The sequence below is a fragment of the Pleuronectes platessa genome, chromosome 14, assembly GCF_947347685.1.
Source record: "Pleuronectes platessa chromosome 14, fPlePla1.1, whole genome shotgun sequence".
In the NCBI taxonomy this organism is placed as follows: Eukaryota; Metazoa; Chordata; class Actinopteri; order Pleuronectiformes; family Pleuronectidae; genus Pleuronectes; species Pleuronectes platessa.
Window position 1 is genome coordinate 12,282,304 of NC_070639.1, and position 25,957 is coordinate 12,308,260.

General features: G+C 42.3%; 1 protein-coding gene across 5 annotated transcripts in view; it reads left to right on the top strand.

Annotated features, from left to right (window-relative positions):
• The window catches only part of zmp:0000001200 (dedicator of cytokinesis protein 9), a 72,991-nt gene that overhangs the window by 39,353 nt on the left and 7,681 nt on the right, over positions 1–25,957 (top strand). For 3 of the 5 annotated variants that reach the window (XM_053439491.1, XM_053439492.1, XM_053439493.1), the window contains exons 4-42: positions 208–290; positions 1,505–1,574; positions 2,952–3,047; positions 3,713–3,847; positions 6,622–6,796; positions 7,847–7,899; positions 9,015–9,089; positions 9,178–9,318; positions 10,137–10,349; positions 10,467–10,589; positions 10,787–10,869; positions 11,306–11,428; positions 11,688–11,767; positions 11,873–12,060; positions 12,521–12,586; positions 12,678–12,770; positions 12,946–13,069; positions 13,236–13,354; positions 13,917–14,006; positions 14,158–14,247; positions 15,441–15,556; positions 15,859–15,928; positions 16,160–16,285; positions 16,388–16,459; positions 17,445–17,591; positions 17,749–17,832; positions 17,987–18,098; positions 19,155–19,333; positions 19,440–19,556; positions 20,100–20,211; positions 20,305–20,438; positions 22,298–22,412; positions 22,527–22,593; positions 22,689–22,736; positions 23,726–23,862; positions 24,839–24,954; positions 25,236–25,373; positions 25,464–25,646; positions 25,762–25,875. In XM_053439491.1, coding sequence (XP_053295466.1) covers positions 208–290; positions 1,505–1,574; positions 2,952–3,047; positions 3,713–3,847; positions 6,622–6,796; positions 7,847–7,899; positions 9,015–9,089; positions 9,178–9,318; positions 10,137–10,349; positions 10,467–10,589; positions 10,787–10,869; positions 11,306–11,428; positions 11,688–11,767; positions 11,873–12,060; positions 12,521–12,586; positions 12,678–12,770; positions 12,946–13,069; positions 13,236–13,354; positions 13,917–14,006; positions 14,158–14,247; positions 15,441–15,556; positions 15,859–15,928; positions 16,160–16,285; positions 16,388–16,459; positions 17,445–17,591; positions 17,749–17,832; positions 17,987–18,098; positions 19,155–19,333; positions 19,440–19,556; positions 20,100–20,211; positions 20,305–20,438; positions 22,298–22,412; positions 22,527–22,593; positions 22,689–22,736; positions 23,726–23,862; positions 24,839–24,954; positions 25,236–25,373; positions 25,464–25,646; positions 25,762–25,875 — 4,407 coding nt within the window. Of the gene's footprint in view, positions 1–207; positions 291–1,504; positions 1,575–2,951; positions 3,048–3,712; positions 3,848–6,621; positions 6,797–7,846; positions 7,900–9,014; positions 9,090–9,177; positions 9,319–10,136; positions 10,350–10,466; positions 10,590–10,786; positions 10,870–11,305; positions 11,429–11,687; positions 11,768–11,872; positions 12,061–12,520; positions 12,587–12,677; positions 12,771–12,945; positions 13,070–13,235; positions 13,355–13,916; positions 14,007–14,157; positions 14,248–15,440; positions 15,557–15,858; positions 15,929–16,159; positions 16,286–16,387; positions 16,460–17,444; positions 17,592–17,748; positions 17,833–17,986; positions 18,099–19,154; positions 19,334–19,439; positions 19,557–20,099; positions 20,212–20,304; positions 20,439–22,297; positions 22,413–22,526; positions 22,594–22,688; positions 22,737–23,725; positions 23,863–24,182; positions 24,227–24,838; positions 24,955–25,235; positions 25,374–25,463; positions 25,647–25,761; positions 25,876–25,957 lie in introns of all 5 variants that reach the window. The other 2 variants (XM_053439495.1, XM_053439494.1) reach the window with 1 other exon arrangement.

A 25,957-nucleotide genomic window follows, 5' to 3' on the forward strand; every position in this document is an offset into this window, starting at 1 on the left:
GGTCACCACACAGTGCACTCTTCTTCTCTGGGAGGATTGTACTTTTGTTTCTTCTAAATTACATTAATTGTGACTCATCTTAGGAAAGTGTTGGTTTCAAACTTCCAGATACTTTTCCACAACCCCTTGAGTACAACTGATCTGTATATTGAGCTGTGTTGAAATGTCATGGTGGTTTGTAATTCTCTTGCCTTGTGTCCTCCTCAGTGCATCAAGACCTACAAGTCTGACTGGCACGTGGTCAACTACAAGTATGAGGATTATTCAGGAGACTTTCGACAGCTTCCACAGTAAGTCTGTAGTTCAAATCCTCCGCACCACTGTGTTTACAGAGGTAACGTGGTCGTGTGCCAAGACATTCTTATGATGGGCAAGTAACAACACAGCGGCTCTACATAATACATGGACTCCACAGATTTGAAACTAAAACACACGGTACACTCACAGTCACACACAGTTTGAACTTTTTGTCTCCTCCCTCGGACACGATGTTGTCGTGACTTAATAACAAGGAAGAGGAAACACACAGCAGAGAAATAAGTCTTATTTCCTTGCAACAAAAGAGTGTTTCCTTTTTTTTTTCACGATGCACTGGATAATTCCCGACTGCAGCCAGAGTGGAAACCACCCTCATTGTCTGCCGATTGTGTCATCAGCTCCAGCCTGCTCCCTGGAGACTATCTGCTTTACTGACAATATGTCAGAATACGAGTTGACTGTGACCTTGACAGGGAATCTGGGGAAGTTGAAACAATACACCGTGACGTGGATTGCACTGTCAAAAGTTTTTTACACGTATTTCAAGTGTTTCTTACAATTGGCACAGTATTGTGTTTCCATGAGCAGCCGAGTGCTGCTTTTCATCACTGCTGGAATCTGCTTTGAACCTGATGTTGTTCCCGTCTCACTCATTTTGAAACAACTGCGAATACACACAAGAAACCATCTCACGATGCGATCACCCCAGTCACGATGTCCCTCGACATGTTGTCCATCCAACCTATCAGCACTCGGTGGTCATTACGAGCGAGCGCACCGTTCTGACGGGTTGGCTCAGAACCAACCGAACACCTGTTAACACTCATGACTGCATCGTGCACAGCCGTGACGCACACACACAAATACATGGCATGCTGACTTAGCTGGTAAAAATGAATTGACAAAAACCTGCCATGGACATCGGTGACAGACAGAGCAGATAAGATAAAGTAAAGTGCTACATTAGCATTAACAAATATCTCAATATCAAAAGTCACAAAAAACTGTCTCTTTTATAATGACAAAAGTTTAAATGCAACAAATGATATGAGCTTGTATGTTTACACGAAAAATCTTCTTTGTAGCTATCGTCGTTGGATCAACTGTTGGAGCCATCTTTAACTTTATTCAATTTCGGAGATTGAAATTTTACGATGCAGACATTAAAGTGTCAGTATGTAATAACTATGCAGCCATTTCAGAGTGTTTATTCACCTCCACCTGTGTATTGATCATATTTTCCCAGCAAAGTATCGCGGCCTGACAAACTGGGGGTCCATGTGTTTGAAGTGGACGAGGATGTTGACAAAGATGAGGTGAGTTCACGTTCTACTTCCTCAGTCAAAAGACTTTAACAGTGTGAAAAGTGACCCTGTTTTTAGATTATGTTGTATTAATATCAACCTGCCCAGAAAAGTTTGCACAAGACTGTGGTTTAGTCCTGACTGAGCAAAACGCATTCTTCAGACTGAGGCGGTTCCAGGAGGTCGGGGATTAGAGTCTGTCCTTCTCAGCCTCTCAGTCAACTCCACCCCTGACAGGACAGGAGCAACTAATGAGAAGATCCAAATGACCCCTCATTCATCTCTTACCGCTCCTCTGTCTTCCATCTATCCACAGCAGCTGTTATTAGGGGGTTTTCAAACAGGGAGGATGCTTTTACAGATGAAATTAAAGGATTTTAACTTCTCCTCTATAATATCCAGGATTAATCATTTTTGTTTTCCTTTTTTTATTGTTTTGAACACATCTATCATTTGTCGTGTGATTTGCTTCATCTTCTCTTTGTCCGACTTTGGTTTGTTTGCTTCTTTTTGTTTTTTATCCTTGACAAAGTTTTCTAGCGCAAACTGGAGTTCACATAGAATGAACTCTGTGATTTCTCTGCCTCTCTGGGGACCAGTGAATGTTGTCTAGACACTGATGAGGAGAAACAGGCACTGAATCTTTCCAGATGCTTTTTAGATCCCTCCGCAAGGCACGTTGAATGTCTTGTTTATTCTTGCCAGCGCTTTGAAAAGTCCCTTTGCGTTATTAGACCGGGAGAAGAAGAAGAATAAGTGATACAGGATCAGTCTGATGACATCTTGAAAGGACATTCTCTGTTTTCGTTGTGCGAAACGTTTCCTTTCTGTCGACTTTCAGAGTCGGGATGTGTAACTGACGACGAGTCCTCTGCTCATTCAGCACTGATCCAAACCAGAGCAGGGCTGCAGAGTTCGTCCCCAGATCCTCTTCCTTCATTACCCTCCCTAATTGGTTTATTTGAATAGATCGTGATCGCTGCTGGATCATTGTAGCTCAGCCATACGTGCAAGGCCAGTGCGTGATCTCATGCTCACCCACCTCACAAGGGCGAGATGATGCGCTCCATGTGTCGTGGATCTGCTGTGAAGATCCTGGTGTTTATTTGGGTTTTCAGTCTCAGTTTGTGTAATTTTCCTCCGCCTGCTTGTTTGGACTGAGACGGACCTACTTGGTGTCGGCCTATGTGTCGTCTCAAACCACAGCATCAAGGGCTTCCTGCAAAGTCTGAGGCGTCTCAACACAGAATCTGACAAATTGCTGTATATTGTTTTTCTCCTTTGAAACCGGTGACGTGATCTTGTCCTCATGAGTTGATCCATTATTTATTGTGCATTTTCTCCAGTGTCTTACAATCACCTGATCTTGTGTCTTTTTGTCTCCTGCAGGACACGGCCTCCCTAGGGTCCCAGAAAGGTGGGATCACCAAACATGGCTGGCTGTATAAAGGCAACATGAACAGTGCCATCAGCGTCACCATGAGGGTGAGATAGTGGGGATGAATCGTTTGAGTCTCTGACATTCTTCTGTTCCAGCTCTTCAATTATGAGAATTTGCTGCTTTTCTTTGTTTTATATGATGACTAACCAAAATATGTTTGTCAAACACATGGCGTCGCCTTGGCCTCTAGAAACTTGTGATTGGCATTTTTCAGTAATCAAATAGCCTTTTTTGTCATTGTAAGCGGTGAATATATACAATTTAGGACTGTTTTTCGTCTTTGGTGCAATCAAAAAATTATATAAATAATTTGAAGAGAACACCTGGTAAAAACAGCTTAGTAGGTTTTGAGTAACGAAAACATAACCTCTGTGAATACTAAGTGTTAGTCGTGTCCCTGAGCAAGATGATATAACAATGTCATTTATCATATGTTTCATTTGTACAAGCTAATGAAAAATGTACGAGCTTAGGAAAAACTCAGTCAAGAGAGAATGTGAAAATAAATGAAAAAATATTTTTTTACAATTACAATTGGTAACACAAGGTTTTTTCTTTTCAAATCAAAGTTATCAATTGTGTTAATGTAACATATTAACTTTAAGTTATTTGTTTTAATGTAATATATAACAATATCTTAATCTTATGCTGTATTATACTGAGGGTGTGGATGATTAAAATTTAATATTATTTCTTCTTTTTGTTCCAGTCATTCAAGAGGAGGTATTTCCACCTAACTCAGCTCGGGGACGGCTCGTACAATTTAAACTTCTACAAGGATGAGAAGATCTCCAAAGAGCCCAAAGGAACCATCTTCTTGGATTCCTGCATGGGTGTGGTTCAGGTATGCTCCAAATATTCCGACTATGTCTGGCACAAACGCAGTGATTGTTAAACTACAATGACTCCAGATGATCCGTCACCTGCTTTGCCAGACGGGATATCCCTGTTGGCGTTAGCACAGGGTGTAGCCAGGTCCCCAGTGCAAATTAAAGCGCTATTAACCAGGAATATGGATAGGACTATGGACAAAGTCACTTCCTCTTTACAATTCCTTTGTCTATAAATGAATTTCCCAACATGCAGGCTAAAACGTAAACTATAACGGGCACAGCGTCAACACAAATGGCTCTGACTGTGATGGACGGCTGCTGAAAAGCCTCCATGAGACCATCTCTGGTTCATTTCCCTGAAACCTGAGCTCTCTCTCCTCCCCGAGGTCACGTTTTACTGCTGACTCTCATCTGGTGAATCAAGGTGAATGCTGAAGCCTCACTTCCATGTACTTTGCGTCGGCCCCACAATCGATGCCACGTGTCTGAATTCCGGCCGGGACTCACAGGGTGCATTGTTATCTGTCCATCACGTCAGTAGAGGGAAAGAACCTGGTGTTACTGAGGAGGCATCCAGCTGACGTAGATCAGGCATTATGAAGTTTGACAGCACTGCCTGATTCTTATCATGTGGAGGAGGATTGAGGTGCACTAACATTTTAATGCAGTGCCGTTCATTGAGATCCCCGACCTCCACAGCACCCAGCTTTGTAACCACAGACCTTCCCTCTGTTTCATTCCTCAGTGGTGGAAGACACAGAGCTAGATCTTTTGTCTTCTTTTTAACACTTTTCTGTTTACAAAGGGATTACTAGAAAAGGTGTCTGTGGCTCAGGAGGTAGAGCGGGTCGTCTACTTAGCAGTAGGTTGGTTATTCGATCCCCGGTACCTTCAGTCATATAAAAGTGTCCTTGGGCAACACACTGAACCCCTTATTGCCCCCTTGCTCAGACAGTGGGGGAAATGTGTGTGATAGAAAAAGCACTGTGTATGAATGGTGAATGCTGTGTGTATGGGTGAATGCGTCTTGAAATGTGAGAGAAGACTAGAAAAGCATTAGATACATTTACCATGTGTGCCTTTATTGATAGGAAAGTGTAAGTGTGAAGGGGTAGAGAGAGTGAGGGAGACAATGCAGCAAAAAGCTGGGTCAGAACTGAGCTTCCAGTTGTCTCTTGGGCACTAACATAGTTTTAAAGTCACTTGATTGCATTGCACAGCCCCTGATTCATACAATACAATTTGATAATATATATTATAGACTTCATATAAAGATGGACAGCACGTCTCCACTTCCTCCCACTTTCCAGGAATGAAGCTAAGCTATCCCAGATATGAATGCTTTCATCTTGTGGGGGGATCAGTGTCAAGGTCCCACTGATACACATCATGAGTCAGTCTCGAGCAAATATTATTCTCATGAGAACGATCTGAAAGGATAAAAAACATCTTTAAGAAAATGTATTGGACGTGTACTTTGACGTTTTAGTTTGGCTCATTTCCCATCCACTAACATTGAGGAGGCAGGATTTATGACCTATACTGCAGCCAGCCACCAGGGGAGATACTTTGGCTTCACTCTTTGGAAACCGTCATTTCGTCCATTTTTATATACAGTCTATGGTTGTGAGGTTTTTATGAGCAGAGCTGCAGATGTTTAACTCTGCAGCTGTGCAGTGACATCACACTGGGCCTCGACCTGTAAGAAGATGGCGTCATATTGTGTCCTTAAACATACAGAGCATGTTCCCATTAGGTTCAAATGGATCAAAATGGCTTTAAAATGTTATTTGGCCTTTTTTTTTTTCTTATCTCTTATTTTCTCTTCTCTTTATTCACTGTCTGAAACACGAGCACGGATACTAACGATATTTAGAGGGTGTTTTCCTGGGGATTAGTGCAAAGTGTTGTCTGGAAAACTGTTGGACTTTAAGGTGATTAAGTCGGTTTATCCTGACTCCCGTTTTATTTCTGTCCTGACCATCCCTCTCCATGTTTACTCATCCAGTCTGCAGATAATCACTCTCCCTCCCCACCACTCCCACTGTGCTGGTTTAACACTGCCAGCAGGACACTGTGATAACCACAGTACCGCAATACACTCACTGCTGACAATAATGAGTCGACTTCACTGTTCCACGATATGAAATAATGCTTGAATATTTTATTAAACTGGATAGTCAGTGGGGAAATCATCGCTGATTCAGCACCTTCGGGTTCTGAATGGGCTGAAATAGCTGAAGCCCAAACGGGAGGGTGGCGTAGCTCTTTGGAGGTCAAAGTTCATCCCTGCAGATCCAGCTCATTCTCTGTGACTTCATCTCACTTTATAATGTCTCTGCTGTGGTCCTGGCAGAGCAGGAGGCTTCGTTACACAGATGGAAACACTCGGTCCAGCCTTCACTCACTGTCCAGTCGCTTTCTGCTGCAGTTAAATTAAATTTGAGTTTAACTTTCCGTCTTTTGGAAATGACTCCCATTCTTTGCCAAGTTCTGTCAGTGTTAGTTTAGAGTTTAGAATTGAATATTGATTTTTGATACCTGTAAATTCTGTGTTTACAGCCTCAAACAGCAGAAATTAATCTGCTAAATAGAATCATAAAACCTTACATCAGCTGCCTCCTGGTCAGCTGGCGATGATTCAGTGACATTTCCTTTGTCCTGCCACAGTTCAACAGAGAGATATTTGATTTAAGAATTTTTAAAGAATTCAATGTAGTCCATCTGCAACTTTTGTTTTGTATCTTAACATTTTCCTCCCCTCGCTCTCTTCTCTCCTCTGCAGAACACCAAGGTTCGGAAGTTTGCCTTCGAGCTGAAGATGCAGGACAAGAGCACCTATCTGCTGGCTTCAGACAGCGAGGGAGAGATGGAGGACTGGATCAACACCTTCAACAAGATACTGCACAGCAGCTTTGAAATCGCCATGCAGGAAAAGCGGAATGGAGACGTCCATGATGGTGCGTGAGAATCAATGTGTGTTTAGCCCTTTAAGGACACATTAATGTGAAATGACGTATTGTTGAGTTAGTCATGTCAGAATTTTATTATCCTTTTGCTGATAAGAAATAATTTTTCTCTTGCAGAAATATCCATGATTTAGTCAATATATCTTTGACAGACTGAAATATGTCTGAACAAATTATGTGAACAATAGAAATGTTCTGGTATTTAAGTGTTATAGAAGAACATTAAGTGTGTTTTTTTTCCACTTGTTAAAGTTGTCTGTGATAGTCCAGCCAACATATTATTTTCTATGACATTTAGTCAATTTGTCAAACACCAGGGCATTTTCAAAGTTGTTTGACTTTCTATAGCTTAAAGAAATTATAGCAAATCTTTAAGAAATGTATAATAACAATTCTAATGATATATTTTATACAATTATGCCATTATATAAGCTTAGTCTCTAAGTTGAAGATTTCCCTCAGTTATTTTATCCATAATAATAATCAACTACTTATAAGATCTAGTAAATCCACTCGTTGTTATGAGTTTATTTATTCTGGGATGCCCTCTGCACTTGAGGATGTTTTAAAGAGACGCTGCTCATTCACAACAACGTCTCCTCCCAGTTCTCTGTTACTGCTTCCTGTCTCTCTCTCTCTCTCTGTGGTTAACCTGATACTGGACCACCCAGGCTTTTAATACTCACCTACTGTCTCATAGGAGGATTAGCTGAGGAGGGAAGAGGCTGAATACCTCTGCACAAAAAAAATACTCCACTAATCTTTCCAGCTCCCTCCAGTTTGTATTCATCTAGCTGTGAACGTGAAAGAAAAGAACCGATTCCGCTTGAGGAGATGTGGTAGATATCTGAAAATGAACCGCAGAGACCTGCCATGTGTGTCTCTCAATCCTGACTCAGTCCTGCACGGGTGAATTAGTGTTTACTGAACTTTCACGTGTCAGTAAGAGATTAAAGAGGTTTTACAACAAAAGGTGGTTGAGTTTAAAATCCATAGTTTGTGGCCCGGATCACATGATTTCTTACGTTTTTTTTCTTTCAGATGATGATCTTGGAAAGTCAGACAGCTCCTCTGGCAGCATGGACAGCTTTCAGGTAGGTCCGGCTCTCTCTGCACGATCACGATCACGCATTCATTACATCATCACACGGAGCTGAAGCACTAAACCCCTCTTCCTCACTGAGGCTGTGAGTACGACGGCCTCTTTCTCACCAACATTTGGCTTGAATTTGGGTTTCAAAGTCACTGGTTACACACCTAATTTCTCCGGCATCCATTTGTTATTGCAGCTCAGATCTGAAATTGACAACAGACCTGTCGTCATGCAATTAACTAAAACTAAAATGCATTTCTACAGTATGACGTTTTTCATTCAGTTTAACTTTGGGTTTCATCCAAAAAAAAACACACAGCAAATTAAACATCTGGCTGCTAAACATTCATCCAACAACATCCAAAGAAAAGTAAGAAGTGGAAAAAGCTGACACTTGCTTTAACATAACGACAATGGAGTATTAGGGCCAGTTAAAGGGAAAGAAGAATCTGACATTTCGATTAGAAAGAAGTCGTAATTTGCCGTCAATAAAGACGAGAATAAAGTCTAAATATTTGATTATGTGTCATATTAAAGGATCAGCCTGTCTCCTGTGTTAGAATTTGGAATGTACTACATCTTGTACGGTTAAACTTTGGTTTTGTTTCACAAATAACAAAATATACTGTTCTCACATTCTCAAGAATTTCAATATGACCCTAATATACGTCCATAAGGACACCTGCATCAAGAGTAATAAAACTTGATGATCGAAACTGTCATATATAATCTGCGTTTCTTTATTTACAAACTGTTGACTTACAAGCTCCAGAGGAGTTTTCCCTCCTCCCTGAATGGATATTTGATGTTTCAGGAAAATAGCTCTTAGCGCTGAGTGGTACGCAATATAGTAAAGCCATATGTGGATGGAAACTGGTGGTAACTGTTCGCTGGAAAACAGCTTGACAGGTTCCAGTGTGCAGAAATGGATACTGGTACCACCTGACTCTCCCCGCCGAGCCAATAAAATATCAAGCTTCATTTCCAGATGGGCGCAAAAGACAAAAATGTCCTAATGATAAAACCAACCGAGTGCAAATCTCTCACACAGCTCCTCTGGCCTTCTGATGCGTTTTTGGTTTAAATGGATTTAGGAAATGCCTCTCCTCTCCGCAGAGCACCAGAGAGATAGAGTCCAGGATGAGGAACGAGACCAGATTGAAGCTGTTCACCCTGGACCCTGACACGCAGGTAATTAAACCAAAAGTTCACTCATTCCCTGGTGGTAGCAGGAGCCAACTTACCACCGCATAATAAAATCTTTTGTGCTGTGTGTTAGAAGCTAGATTTCTCAGGAATAGAACCGGATGTGAAGACTTTTGAGGAGAAGTTTGGCAAACGGATTCTGGTGAACTGCAACGACCTCTCGTTCAATCTGCAAAGCTGCGTGGCCGAAAACGAAGAAGGGCCGACGACCAACGTGAGACAAAATCCTTTTCTTTCCCTGAATAACACAAATATCATTATCTGCAGGATTAAGCACGGAGGAAACGGTTTGTAAAGGGCAGACCGGATGGTCTCATTATTTGACTCCTGTTGACATAGCAACCTTCTACAGACTCAGTAGTGGTGAACAATCTCTATAATGGAGTCCGATGTCCTGCTGTCCCTCCCAGCAGAAGCTGTCTGTTAAAGGCTAAACATGCCCTGTCTCCACACACACACACACACACACACACACACACACAGAGCAGATACTGTGAATGTTCACTCAGCTTCTTTCACCACAATTTACTTGCAACTGCCTCTCGTTATGCAGAAAACTGTCGTGCACCGATCCAACTTTTTCCACTGCAGATGGGGATCCGGATTCTGATTCAATACACAAACTCTGTATAACTCACTGATTGGAAATAATTTGAGTCCTTTATGTGTAAAGTAAAATATCCACAAAACAAGTGTAGTTTAAAATGTCGTTCTACATCTAATGTAGTTTTGTTGATGGGGATCAAGAAAACACACTGTCTGTAGTGTTCCTCATTGTTTAAGATGACTTTAGTATTCCAAAGTTGAGTTTTACTTTAACCAAAGTTATTTTACGAAAGTGGATTTTTACTTTAAGTCCCAAAAGCTGTTGTAATGCAACAGTTTGAGTTAACAGCTACACATTACACTGTTTTATGGTGTCTTGATACACACTAGTTGACAAAATGTCAATTTTTTCAAATGCACAAGTCTCAATAACATCCTCCTCTTCCTCTGTCTTAATACAGAATTATTCTTCTGTTTCCTCTCCAGGTGGAGCCCTTCTACGTCACTCTCTCACTGTTTGATATCCAGAATGGGAGGAAGATCTCCTCTGACTTCCAGGTGGACTTGAACCACCCGTCTGTGCGGGGCTTGGTGCCCAATAACATCAGCCAGTACATGAACGGAGGAGGGGACGCCCACCCTGAGGGGCCCCGGTTGGTCCATGGGGTGCCGGAGGCGGCCATGCAGTATCCCAAACAGGTGAGCTATGTTTTTTACGTCACTAAAATATAGAAATAATAAATTGTTTGCTTTTTTTGCAGTTCCACAACAGCACTATGTCAGTTTGAACCAAAATATATTTAAATCTGTCTGCAGGGGGTGTTCTCAGTAACATGTCCTCACCCAGATATCTTCCTGGTGGCTCGTATAGAGAAGGTGCTTCAGGGGGGAATCAACCACTGTGCTGAGCCGTACATGAAGAGTTCAGACTCCACCAAGGTACTGACCAACCTGAGAATTTTCATCACTTGCCAACAAACAGAGTGGTTGCAGGACTGACGGTTTTTTGGAGTATCTCTGTGTATATTTCAAGTGTGTGTGTACCTGTGTTAAGTCTGAGAACATGCTGAATACTCGATGTTACAGTGCACGTGTCTCTGTTTAAGCTCCAAGTGTGTGCTCCTGTTTCCCACCAGGTGGCACAGAAGGTCCTGAAAAATGCCAAGCTGACATGTAGCCGATTAGGCCAGTACAAGATGCCTTTTGCCTGGGCAGCAAGGTAACGAGGCATTGACATTAATTGTGTCCTGTCCCAGAAATAGCAGTTGTCATTGTGCTATGATGAAATTGACATTTACCATGTCACTTTTCACAGTGTTTGATTTCAACATTGCAACCTATTGAGGTTGAATTCCATATCAGTTATTCCATATTCCCTCACATTTTTTTTTTTTAATTGGTAATAATTTTAATATTAATTTAACCTGTAAAGTTCTTCATCAAACATTTTCTGTGTTTTTACAACTATCAGTTTACATTAAATAAACTATCTATGAAGCAATTTAATGATTATTTTGAGTACAGTAATGGAAACATTGTGAGTTGCAGCCCTCAACTGTAAAGATTCTTTCTGTCGTCTGATAAAACATAATCTTTGGTGTATTCGTGTGCTGCTGAAGAGAATGTTGCTGAATTGTCTTTTTTTTTCCTCACAGGCCTTTGTTCAAAGACGCTTCAGGGACGCTTGACAAAAGTGCCCGTTTCTCAGCTCTGTACAGACAGGACAGCAACAAGCTGTCGGACGACGATATGCTCAAGCTGCTGGCTGACTTCAGAAAGTTAGTAATGTTTCTATGAGTACACTCTGTTTTAAAAAGCTTGAGTAATCTTGCAGATTTCCTGGAAATGAAAGTATGGAAAATATGTTCCTATAGCTTGAAAACCAACTGTCATTTTTGAAAGTAAAGACGTTTTGCTCACAGCTGTGAATGTGGTCATATACCATTTGTCCACGTCCAGGCTGTCTGCCTGTTTCTTATTCAGGCTTTGGTCGATGATCACAAAGGCTTAACCAGGGTTTATTTTTCCTTCCCTCAGGCCCGAGAAGATGGCCAAGCTGCCTGTTATCCTCGGAAACCTTGATGTTACCATCGACAGTGTAGCCCCCGACTTGTCAAGTAAGTCGTCTAAGCTCGCTACGAGCAGCCAATCAGACCCGACCGTCCATGTTGTCCGCAGCAGGCTGTTTATTTGGTCTCTCTCCCTCCTGCTTCTGTGTGTAGATTGTGTTACCTCATCCTACATTCCTGTGAAGCAGTTTGAAGTCGGCGAGAAGAGCAGTGTCTTCTTTGAAGTGGAGGAGTTTGTGCCGTATATAGCCAAATGTTCTCAGCCTTTCACCATCTACAACAATCACCTCTACGTCTACCCGAAGCACTTGAAGTATGACAGCCAGAAGTCATTCGCAAAGGTACATCACATGACTACTGAACGTTGTCATCAGAGAAGGAATTTCCATTGTTGTTTCATTTGTTTTTATACTCCCACGTCGGCGACACCTGGTGGCCAGACGCATGTTTGCGGGTTATCCGTCAGTCCCATTCTTGTGAACACCATATTATTTCTTTAAATTTGGTTCAAACGTTCACTTGTACTCAAACATTAACTGATTGAAGGTCAAAGGTCAAGGTCAACCTAGACCTTGTGAACATTTATATATATTAGAAACTCATAGTAGTTTCTGATAGTTAGCAATTGGAGGTCAATGGCAAGGTCACTGTGACCTCACGAAACAGCCCTGTGAACCTGTTATCTTCAGAACATAATTTGTATGTAGTAGAGTGTGCAGACCGAAACTGCACTGGTTTGCCGAGGCATGGTATTTCTACATTTCCTCAGTGTGACTAACTGGATCAACTCTTTGTCTTTAGGCCAGAAACATCGCTGTCTGCATTGAGTTCAAGGACTCTGATGAAGAAGAGGCTGTTTCACTGAAGGTAAACACACAAATGTGTCCTGGAGGAGCTCTAAAATCCCAGAAGGAAAACCCCACCCGCCACAGAAACTAATCAGCTATTGTTCTCACAGTGCATCTATGGTCGACCTGGAGGACCATTGTTTACCAAGAATGCCTTTGCTGCCGTCCTGCATCACCAGCACAACCCTGAATTTTATGATGAGGTAGGACACTGTGTGCAGGATGTTATTGGGATGTTTATTTGTGCTGTTTAAGCTTTTACTATATGTGTGTTTATGCTTCTTTCTTTTTTGCATCTTTTATTCTTGTTGAATGACCTCTATGTTCGATAATGTGCTACATAAATAAATTCATCTTGATCTGCCTCATATCCATTAGTTCAAGATTGAGCTGCCGACACAGCTCCATGAGAAACACCACCTGCTCTTCACCCTCTACCACGTCAGCTGTGAGAACAACAGCAAGGCCAGCACCAAAAAGAGAGAACTGGTTGAGACACAAGGTAAAAAAAACTGCAGCATAGAGTCTGCACAGTTCGAAACCACTTTTTTTAAACTCATCTGTTTTTTCCATTTGACTGCTGCGTATACAGTTGGGTGTGTTATTGATGTTTCTGGCTGGAAGCGTCAGACTGTTAGCTGACTAGCCTCTCCTCTGACTCCTCTCAGTGGGCTACGCCTGGCTCCCCTTGCTGAAGGACGGCCGGGTGATCATGAACGAGAGTCAGATCCCTGTGGCTGCCAACCTGCCGGCTGGATACCTCAGCAGTCAGGAGGGAGCTGGCAAGGTAGAGTGCATCGTCGAGTTGTGGAGCAGTAATGACTTGGCTTCATCTGGTCAGAGTTTAAGTGTCTCTTACTTTTTGAATCTCTCCTAGTAGAGTAGAGTGCACACCTCCTCCAAGGCCCTATACTCCCCTCAAATTAAATCAAGCTGCAGCAATTTACACCCACACATAGATATCTGTCCCCTGAATACACCTAATTGTTTTTTCATTAAGATCAATGAACTACTCTTTGGGAAGACAATATCCTCTCTCACATTAAAGAATGTGATAGACGATCCCTAGATTCCCCCTCTGATCCAGATCTGCAAAGTTGAATGTGTCCTCCCTGACCCATGAAACAATCCTCCCACCAGGTTGCATGGTAATGTGTCCAGCAGTTATTGTGTATTCATGCTTAAAATCAAACAGGAGGTGACAGGTTTAGGTGAAAAAACAAGTCACAACATCATATAAACTTGATAAAATATAGAAAATATCTTTCGAGATGATGTGATACAATGGATGTAGTGCCTCATGTTTACTGTATTGCTCACCCAAGTATTGTTTATCTGTTTTCTTACAGCATGGATCAGGTCCTGAAGTCAAGTGGGTGGATGGAGGGAAGCCTTTGTTCAAGGTGTCTGCTCACCTTGTTTCCACTGTCTACACTCAGGTTGGTTTTATCATACACGCTGTAAAAGTCTCTTGATTTGTGTACGTCCTATGAAAACGAATGCGTCGCATCGGAACTTGTGCTGTGATTTCATTGTGATTAACCTAATGCGTTTTTAACCTTTTTATTTTTTTGTGTCTCATCGTTTCAGGATCAACATTTACACAACTTCTTTCATCACTGTGAGAGCGTCACGTCTGCAGCGCAGGTGCCAGGAGGAGAGCTGGTCAAATACCTGAAGGTAAAACGATGAGAATAAGACTATATTTCCCTCGGGATCAGTAAAGTATCTATCCATCTGTTCTCTCTCTCTCTCTCTCTCTCTCTCTCTCTCTCTCTCTCTCTCTCTCTCTCTCTCTCTCTCCTTGATAACATGGATGACCTACCATAAATTATTATATCTATTGATTTTTTGTCATGATTTGATTTATATGCAGTTCAGTGTCATATATTCATTAATTTTATGGGATTTAAATACATTTGCTTGATGTTGTTGATTTCTACCCTTGGTTGGTGTCTTGTAGGTTTACTAACTGTGTAGCAGTAGGAGTGCATAACATAAAGTCTATATATACTGAATGACTAATGTATGAATCGAGGATCTGGAGCTCAGTCTAAACACAATGACATCTGAAACTTTTCCGGATAACTGAAGGGAAAGTTTAGGCCTGTTTCACATTTCAACTTCACGGTTTAAAATTTTCAGCTAAAAGTAGTTCACACTCCCAGTCACACTTGGTTGATGCTGATTCACGTTCACCACTTCGTGCTGCATTTTACCAACAGTCCATTCTTCTGGACATTCTGTGCAGGGCTTTTTACCGTTGCCAATAATAAACAATTTATTTGTAGCTTACCAGCCAATATTAGTTTGCTACCAGTAAGTCTGTCAGAAGTCTTTTCATAACTGGCGTGATTGCTTTTCCATTTATTTTGTATTCTGCTGCAGCAGTAGCTCGGTTATTACTTTTTCCACCTCTTGCCTTCTCTCCAGTCCATGGGAAACTCAATTCACTGTTCCCCTGGTGGACGTTGACATGGAAAGCCACACTTCCAGTGTGTCCCTTGGGTTCTAGTGAAAACACAGCAGTGAACATGAACAATAGCTGGAGGGTGAAACAGCAGGTCAGCCGTGTCGAATGGACGCTCGCCAAAGGACTTTGGCTGGGCTTGTGTTAGTTTCCTGCTTACAGGCAGGGATGCACGGGTACCTACTCTCTGCCATGTTCCAGACACTGGAACATTAACACAACACTAATACAATGTTGTTCACTTGTGTCCTGATTAGTTACCTCTCATGTAATTTGCTATCCAGCTTCTGTTCTCTTCTTTAAGGCGAAAGAAGACAACTCTACACATTTATTTTTCTAAGAGTGCATTAGTATTCTCACCGAACTCTTCGTAAACATGTGCTTTTGATGTTTGCGTCCTCAGAGTCTGCACGCCATGGAGAGTCATGTGATGATCAAGTTCCTGCCCACCACCCTGAATCAGCTGTTCAGGGTGCTCACCAGTGCCACCCAAGAGGACGTGGCAGTCAACGTCACCAGGCAAGTGTCTCTGAACCAACAATCACTTCAAATGAGTCATTTCATGTAAATATTGATAAACAAATTGATAAAGAATTAGAAATATCAAATTATACTATTCATCTATTTGTTCTGTTGTTGTTGTTTTTTATATCCTGTACTTTCTATGTTGTATGTGTGATGTAACGTGTGCATTAATAGAAATGAAAAAAGGACATTTATAATAGAAAACACCCCAAAAGAATATAAGTGCAAAGCTCTAATTTAGTCCGTTCATGACCAAGTCCTTACTTCTGCTTTCCTTTGCTGTTGTTTCCTTTTAGAGTCATGATTCACATTGTTGCCCAGTGCCATGAGGAGGGGTTGGAACATTATCTGAGATCATACGTGAAGGTAAAAATGTCACGCTACTATGCAAATGAAAGACACCATCTTTGAGAAAAATGTATTTGACCTGTTCTTTGTTTGGTCCGCATCCCATCCACTAACATGGAGGGGGGGTTTAATGTCGACACACTTGAGCTTCACTTTTGGAAGCTGTAAAGTCGTCCATCTTTATATAGATTATATGTGTCATGTTTGCCAATTGGAAGATCAACACGTCTCTCGCTCTGTTTCTTCCAGTTTGTATTCAAGACTGAGCCGTACACGTCGTCCACCACCCGATTAGTGCACGAGGAGCTGGCCAAAGCCATGACCGCCATCCTGAAGCCCTCCACTGACTTCCTCACGAGCAACAAACTGCTGAAGGTAACATCTTTGTACAGTGTTAAAGGATGACACGGTGTGTAATTATATCTGACGTGTATAATGTCTGTCTCGATCTCTGATTGATGTTTGTGTGCCCTGCAGTACTCCTGGTATTTCTTTGAAGCCTTAGGGAAGTCCATGGCTCAGTACCTGATTGAGAGCTGTAAAGTGAAGGTACGTCTGCCCCAACATGTGCGTTCGACTCACAAGTGTCTGCTTCATCACAACTCAGCTTCCTCACTTGCGGCTCCCGACATGCCAAGTCTTGTGGACAGCCACAGCACCACAGTCAGAGTATTGTGTATCCGCGGCCTGTCCCACACAGCTGTGCAGTTTAATTGGCTGCATTTGTTCGTACCCCATAAACAACCACATCCCTGTGTTTAACCTCCACTGGCAACATGTGGAGGCCACAGCGGAATCTCCAGATGAGTCGCTCACACCAGTCTGGAAAAAAAGCATGATCTGTTCTTTGAGGTTCGAGTTTCATTTCTAGGCTGGTGATATTCTTTATAATGATCTGTTATCATCAACAAATTCCATGGAAAGAGCAAAAACAATTTAACTTTATTGCGTTTCTACTTTACAATTTCCCTACACTATCTTTGGCTCTGAGCACCAAGACCATTAATTTCTACTGAAGATGTAAATCTTAAAAAATAGGGCAAAACCCCTAAGAAACCACATTTATATTCCCCAGATCCAGATCCAATTTTAAATCCGCAGCAAATGGCACATGCTCCTTAATATATAACATTGATATTGATGGGTAAAAATAATCTGACAAACACCTTGTCTTACTAGAGAAAGTGGTAGATTTACCGTTTTGTCTGGATCCATTTGGGTCTTATCCTGCCTACAATCAATTAAACAAACAACAAACAAAGAAAAAGTAAGGTTATTTTATAGTATCAATTTGAAAAGACATGAAATTAAAAAAAATAACATTGAGGTAATAGTGCATATGTGTCTGTGACTATTATCGGATGTACAGCAGCAGGACTGTGTGTGCCCTTGACTTAAAATAAATTAGAGTGCCCAGGTCCATATTAGTGAAGGACACTGGCAAAGATCAACTCTTTTTATTTTAACCAACCTTATCCTTAAGGTAAGGTTTAAGTCGTGTATTTTATACCAACATTCTGGTTATATCTCTCAGTTGTCCAGGAATCAGCGCTTCTCTGTAACTTTCCATCACACGGTGGAGACGTTGGTCAACATGATGATACCACACATCACACAGAAGTACAAAGACAACCTGGATGCCGCCAGGAACGCCAACCACAGTCTGGCCGTCTTCATCAAGGTCAGGATCCACAGTTGCGTCTTCAGGAAAACAGCATGAATTCCAGTTAAAGCTAGAGAAGGTTTTTACAGTGCAGTCAGTCCTGGTTAGTGTAAATGTATAGATTGTTTCTTGTTGGCTATAAATAATGAAAGAATCCTTCTCCTTCCCTCTGCAGCGTTGTATCAACCTGATGGACAGAGGCTTTGTGTTCAAGCAGATCAACAACTACATCAACGGTTTTATGCCTGGAGACCCAAAAGTACGACAACACAACCAGTTACAAAATTCATAGAAACAAATCATGCGACGGCTTGTTTTTAGGAAAGACTTCAAATCTGCCTGCATCCCAGTGAAGGAAATGTTGTGTTGAAGCTGTCTGAAGCCTGACTTGTTTCTGCCGTTTGTCAATGCAGACGCTCTTTGAATTCAAGTTTGAGTTCCTGCGTGTCGTATGCAACCACGAGCACTACGTCCCCTTAAACCTGCCCATGCCGTTTGGAAAGGGAAGGATACTGAGATTTCAAGGTGAGAAGACGATCCCATTTATCTGAGAGTCAAGTAGAGTCTATTGTGGCCGGCTTTGATTTCACAGCAGGTACTGCTTCTTTTTTTGTGTGTTCCTCCACTAGCTTTATTATCTCCATGTATTACAGTGGAGTCATACGATACTCCAGTAGGTAGGTGCAAGTTGTGCTGCCTGTATGTCTTCTCCAAAAAGATCCAATTTTAATCCGACCAATAAGCCACGAGCAGAAAGTTGCAAATCCCTTCTGAAATCAGATTTAATCAGTCGTCTTCCATCTCTAATGTGAACTGGTTGATGTGGAATGATTTACATGGCACAGAAAAGTTGCACTGTTCGATAAGACTTGGCTATTTGTGCAGGTTTGGCTGATTTCTGAATGTGATGTCTGCGACTAGTGATGAGATTCTTTTCAGTACATGCTTGGAATGAATGTTGGAAACAGCCTTTGATTTGGTGTGTGTGTGTGTGTGTGCGTGTGCGTGTGTGTGCTTATGGGATTGCCTTACTGGTCTCGATGCTGTTGGAAACGATCTGTGAACAGCTGCTGCCGTTCAATCACTCGCTTTAATCCTGTTTGTCTTCCTCCACACTGATCACTTTGATGTGGAGGAGCAGCCTTCATGTGTTCGACACCAGACTCTGAGCTTCTCTGTATTTCTGTATTTCTTTTCCCTCCTATAGTTACATTGAAATCAAAACAGTGAAACAAGTTTTGACATGAAAATCACTTACTTCCAATGATTGTTTACATAGATTACAATTGGTTGGAAATGATATACTCTGAAAACATTATGAATTGATTCAAACTGCAGTCAATTTATTAACACATTTTTCAAAGAAGTGTTTACTTATACTTTGTACAAAATTTATCAAACTCTTGGAAAAAAACCTCATGGACATGTTTTTGAAGAATAGATTTTTAATCCTGGCTACTTTTCTTGTGAGGGTTATAATAAATGATCAATTTACAGTGCTCTCATTATTTAGGGCCGTCTGTGATTACTCTAACACCACAACTCATTCTCGTTTAATCTCTTCTTCCTCCTCTTCCTCAGACCTTCAGCTGGATTACTCGCTGACAGACGACTTCTGTAAGAACCACTTCCTGGTCGGGCTGCTGCTCAGAGAGGTCGGTGCAGCTCTGCAGGAGTTCAGGGAGATTCGTCAGGTTTCCATCCAGGTGTTGAAGAACCTGATGGTCAAACACACGTTTGATGACCGCTACACCTCCAAGGTCAGTGGTGCCTTCGTACTGTAGCTCTGTCTGTCTGTCTGTGTCTGTCTTTCTGTGTGTGTGTGATTTTGAGATATTATGCTGACTGGTTTGGTTTGTTTTGCAGAGCCAACAGGCCAGGTTGGCCACCTTGTACTTGCCCTTGTTTGGTCTTCTCCAAGAGAACGTGAACAGGCTGAATGTGAAGGAAGTAACTCCTTTCACCATCAACCACTCCAACAATGTAAGGGCGCCATCTAGTGGCTTCTCCTGAATGAAAACCATCCAAGCTTCACAAGGCCCCACCCAAACTTACCCTGTGCATTGTTTAATGTCACACAGTGCCCCAGACAAACATCACAAAGCAAACTGTCAGAGTTTTAACGGAGGCTTCACCCTGCAGCGGCCCCCCGCTTCATGTCATCCCGGTTCTCTCCCCCTTTCACGCTCAATTCTTTCCTGTCAAATATAGTTCTGAAGCCCAAAAAATATCTTTTAAAAAATGATAAAACGTTTTAGCATTTCCCTATACATGTATGTATTAAGTATAACACTTAATGTCTTATTATATTTAAACATCTACCAACCTAAGATAGCAAGTTATGGATTAAGGGTTAATTCCATCATAAATGTCCTAATAACACTGGAAAACCTTCGATCAGGACTTTATGATCCCCCCCCCCCCAATAAGTCCTGAACACACATGACATACTGGACTTTTTATAAAAACATTCAGTGTTTAATGGGGATCTGTGTCCATTGATATCTCTCCCTGTTTTTCATTCAGAACGGACGAGAAGATTCACTCTATACCAACGTGTTGATGACGCCTCCCAGGTCCAGCACCTTCCTGGACACCAGCTTACACAAAGATGTGTTTGGAGTCATCTCAGGCACCGGTGAGGGAGGAGGAGAAATGGGGCTGAAAATAAATACACTTTTGTTTTCATATTAATATATAAAAAATGATTGATTTACTCATTTTTTAACAGCTTCCCCTCACACGTCATCTACCCCCAACATCAGCCTTGTGCGCCACGCGGGCTCCCGCGGCTCCCTCATCAGCACCGACTCCACCAGCAGCCTGCATGAGAAGAACACGGAAAAGGGAAACTCTCTGGAAAAGGTACATCTCAGAAAGTGCTGCAAGGTTCCTGAATATTAAACCTCCTGTAATTCATTCATAATGTTACATTTGAGCGTGCCTGAGGCTTACACCACACCTCCCCCTGCCATAAGGTGTCACAGAAAGTCACTCCTTGTTAACTTGTACCATTAACTCCCTCCACCTTCCCCGTACGGCTGGTCGTGGCAGACGGAGAAGGTCGTACGGAGACGCTCTGTCAACCTCCTGCGTTTCTTTACGGAGGAGCTCTCCCTGCACACAAAGCGTGTCACCGTGGACTTCTCCCTGCTCTCTGTCCCCTGTGTTTTACACAGCACCCTGCACCCCAGCGTTTCACTCCAAGTACAAAAACGCCACCTTCCTTCAGCCAGTCGCGCTCCCTCCTCGGATTCTCTCCTCTGGGCTTGTGAAAGTGTGTGTGTGTGAGAGTGGCCTCGACTCTGAGCCCTGTCTCTACCCGATGGTTCTCAGGCTTTTTGCTTGTTTGTTCTCTGGTGCCATAAATCAGACACGCTGCACCACAGGGCCTCGCAGGGTTTGTCTCTGCTCAGCTTCCAGATGTTAATGTCGAGCATGCATGCGCTCGGGAGCTCTCACTTTTCAGCTCCTCTCATGTTTGCAGTGTCATTTTTCCCCTCCACTGATAAACAGGCTCGAGTTAAATCTGTGAAGAAGCCCATTAACACAAGGATTGTACTTTCTCTGTCCCTGCTGACGTTTGTTTCATCTTCTGTTTTGATTTGTGATGTGAGGTGGCATTTATCACAACATATACGTGTTTAAGAAGACATTGGGAATATAAAGTGGTGTAAATTACACATGGTACAATCTCTCTATTTAAGATGTTAAAAAACACACAACTGAAAATACAGAAATTAACTGAAGTAAAGGTTCACAATTTCTGTCCAGCTTTTTGGAAAAAACTAACTTCAGCTTCAAGGCCTCATGCTACATTCAAATCACCCAATAAAAAGCCTAAGCCACGGCCTTGTGCTTTCCATGAAGTCATCCCAAGCAACTTTCATGGTCTAGAGACTACGTGCTGGCAGGGGAAGATGCTTGGTATATAGCCAACCCCTTTGCTGTGGTGTTACTCCACTGCAGAGGAATTACAACTTGCAGTCTGTGCACCACAAATAGAGCGTGTGTGGCTCGCGCAGCTTCGCCGCTGTAATTTCAGATCTTCATTGATCTCACGCTAATCACGTCATTCTACTGTAAATCAGCAAAATAGGCAGTTTTTTTCCGATGTGTTTTTTTAACCTAACAGAGCGTCCAACACATATCAAGACTCAGTTTTCTTGACTCTGTTCAGACCTTGTATTATCATCCGTCCCATCACAAGAGGACAGTGTTAAGTCTGTTCACTCCTGATTGTGTCTCCTGTGACCACTTGTGATCAGAGCTGTACTTAGCACTGACCACTTCTAATCTGATCACTCAGGATGGATTTTAATACGAGGTCTGAATGGGGCCTTTGACCAATGACCACTAACACATATCAATCAATCCGATTTTATTAGTGTAGCACTTTTCATACAAACAAAAAGTAACACAAAATGTAAGCAAGCCCAGCCACCCAGCTGCACCACCCCCGATCATACCGATGAGGAAACAATGAGAAATAAATAGAAAGATGTATATTCAAAAATAAAAAAAATGAAATAGAGAGAGAATAGTATTTAAGTGCCTATTGTGCATTAAAAGGAACGTAATCTGAACATTATAAAGTTTAGCACACAGAAATTGTTGTGCTAAATGCCCCTTGTGTTTTCTGTACTTGGGTTTATTTCAAGGCAGAATGACCTTGACAGCATTATGTATGTTTGATCATGTCTGTGTCCGTCTCTGTCCCTCAGAACCAGACCCCCACCACCCTGGGCAGCCCCCTGCTGCGATGTGACAAACTGGACCAGGCGGAGATCAAGAGCCTCCTCATGTGTTTCTTACATGTGCTTAAAAGCATGTCTGAGGGTAAAAAGCAACACCATCTTTCTCTCAGCTGTCTGCGTGACACTTAAACACTGTGTTCACTCCCAGCCAAGAAAACCTCACTGTCCTTACAATGTCAACCACTGTCTCTTCCAGATGCTCTGTTCACTTACTGGAGCAAGGCCTCATCTGCTGAGCTAATGGACTTCTTCACTCTAGTCGAGTAAGACGTCTTGACATTTCCATCGTGCACAGTGACATCGTGAGTGACGATGACAAATGTGTCCTGACCGATTCCCCACTTGTCTTCCCTCTCAGAGTTTGCCTCCATCAGTTCAGATACATGGGGAAGAGATACATCGCAAGGTAATTCTGGTGCCTGTGTTTTTAAATCTGTTGCATGGTTACAATTTTTGATACTCTTTTTATTTTTTTGTTTATATCTGGTTGAATTTTTTGATCAGAGATTTCCGGCCTCTGGTTCAATGGTTTCCAAACTAATTTATCCAAACTCCCCTTAACAGATGATCACAAGTAACCCTCTGATGACAGCACAAATGTTTTGTTTCCCACTGTACATTAATTGTCGATTCAACTTGAAGCTGTATATAACAGGACTGTAGCTACTTGTTGACTTTTTTTTCGTCAAGAGTAAAATATGATATGTGATTGTTGAAGAGTGTGATTGTATTTTTCAGCACAGTTATTTGCCTTTTAGAAATTAAAACGTATCCCAACACACATAGTTTAGTCTCTCTGTAATGTGTTGGGAGCTCTGGCCTCGGCTCCCGGGGGGCTTTGGGTGTCAACTCGCTCTAACCTGTCACCACTGTTTCTATCTCTATTCACCTAAATGCTGGCAAGTTTAACATAATGAAATAAAACCTGGCTCCTGCCCCCTCCTGCCTGGGTAAGCCTGACGGTGGAACTGACTTTCTCAAACCAGCTGCATGAAATATTTCTCCCATGCAGCCTCTTTCTGACATGCATGGCCTGGGCTGTAAGTCACTGCTTTGATGCTGCTGTGCCACTTTTATAATTTGATATCAAGTTGCATGCATAACAAGCAATCTGCATTAATAACAATTTCAATCTTTGCTCTGCTACATACAGTAGGTACATGCATAAATCTGAAAATGTTCATGCATTATATTTTCCAATTGCTATTTCTGTTTTACCTCAATTATTATAAATCTACTGTAGCTCTAAGGACATTTGTACTTGTGTGCTTGTTTCTGTGTGTGTGTGGTGAAACACATGTGTGTAAAAACGGTGTGTTATTCACCTGCGCTTAACTAACTCTGGCTCCGCTGGTCATCAGCCATTCATCTAACATTGTCCCGTTTCCTCGTCAGGAACCAGGAGGGGGCAGGACCCGTAGCTCATGAGCGGAAGTCTCAGACTCTGCCCGTGTCCCGTAACAGGGCAGGAATGATGCATGCCCGCTTACAGCAGCTCAGCAGCCTGGATAACTCATACACTTTTAACCACAGTAAGTGCTCCCATGCTGTACGGCATCAGCAAACCTCCTCTACCAGAGGACCCCCAACCCGTCCTCTTCCGCCTCCCCCTGTGTAGTCTTGACTCCTCATGCTTTTCAACATCATCAGCATCCTCCTCCTCCTCCTCATCCTCTGTTTAAACCCAGCCCACTTTAAAGCAGGAAGTGCTGCAGGATACACGAGGGCGTCATCAGTTAATCGGATAAAATTGGGGCCAAAGTCGCTGTGGGTCACTTTACACTGATTTAACCTAAACTGTGTGATGAGTCTGTTAACGGCATCTTTTAATAAAGTTTCTCTGTGTTTTCAGTGTAAGAAAGATTTCAAGTATTCTTGGAATATCTGTAGAACCTGGTAAGAATGTGCAGCGTCAGTGCTATAGTCCGACTGAGCTCTGTTCATTTGGTGGAATTGAGAGCATGACTGTTTTAACTGAACATCTGCCTCCGAAACCTTCTCATCCCTCTGCTCGGCTCATCTGCTCTGAACCTCATTTTACATTTCAGAAAGAATCTGTGTAAAATAGTTTTATTCCAAAATACAAAATTTGTATTTCAGACAAATCTAGCTTACAAATCATTCATAAGTATTGGAATGGCACTCAACTTCTGCCCAGGCGGGTTTCTAACCCTATCTGTTACCGTACAGCGGCTGAAAAAAGTCTACACCTCCTTGAAACCAAATGTAAAATGACTAGATCCAGATTTTTATCTGAGGTTGCAAACACTCATCGATATCAACCCCCGCTTAATATTTCTGAAGATCCACACATCATTTTCCAGGAAAATGCTGCAAAATCTAGCAATGTTCAAATCTCGGCAGAGGTAAAAGAATAAAAAAAAGTTTGGAATAAAACTTTATCATTTCAACTTAATGAAACTTTTCATCCTTTTAGCAACAGCTTTGCCTTTAACACTAAGGTCTCATATTTTATGTGATGTGATATGAAATGATGTCTCTTCTCAGCTTACAGTCACTCGGATGCTGACGTGTTGAACCAGTCGTTGCTGGAGGCCAACATCGCCACTGAAGTGTGCCTGACTGTCCTGGACACCCTCAGTATCTTCATCATGGGTTTCAAGGTAACTTTCTGTTATATAGAATAAGAACTTTTTTGAGAGTACTCTGCATACGAAGGCTTGAGTCCCCCTGTGGGTTCGGTTCTGACTCGGCCCTTTGCTCCTTCCCCCATTCTCTCCAGCCATTTACCACTTGAACTGTCCTTTCAATAAAGGGCGAAATGCCCCAAAAATACTATATCTAGGTTATGCAATGATAATTTCAGGGCAAATTAACGTGAACTCTCCTCCATTGGTTTCTAAATAAGACTCTGTTTTCAAGCTGATGCTCTCTGTCTCTTCAGACTCAGCTGTGCTCGGACCACGGCCACAGTCCACTGATGAAGAAGGTGTTTGAAGTCCACCTCTGTTTCCTGCGAATCAACCAATCAGAAACGGCCCTCAAGCAGGTCTTCACCTCCCTGCGCACCTTCATCTACAAGGTTTGACACACCGTTGTTGTCTTATTTAACAAAACTCTAGCAGCCCTACACAGTAGCCCATGACTTACCTTGTCTTCTTCTACCCTCTAGTTTCCCTGCACATTCTTCGAAGGCCGTTCTGACATGTGTGCCGCGTTCTGCTACGAGATCTTGAAGTGTTGTAACTCCAAGCTGAGCTCCATCCGCAGCGACGCGGCCCATCTGCTCTACTTCCTCATGAAGAGCAACTTTGACTACACGGGGCGCAAATCCTTCGTCCGGACGCACTTACAGGTAAGATAGATGAATTAAACAACAGATTCAAAACAACTAGGCTTCATGGCTGGCTGTAGAGATTAAAGATGAATTAGAGATGAATATTTGCTCATTCTTCTTTCTCTTTCTGTAGGTGGTGATCGCTGTCAGTCAGCTGATCGCCGACGTCATTGGGATTGGAAGTACCCGCTTCCAGCAGTCTCTGTCAGTCATCAACACCTGCGCCAACAGTGACAAGACTATTAAGGTCAGCGAGTCATTTGTGTTCATAATGAATCCACCTCATATTCTTGAATAAACACTAACTAAGTAAGTGCTTCATCAAGCCA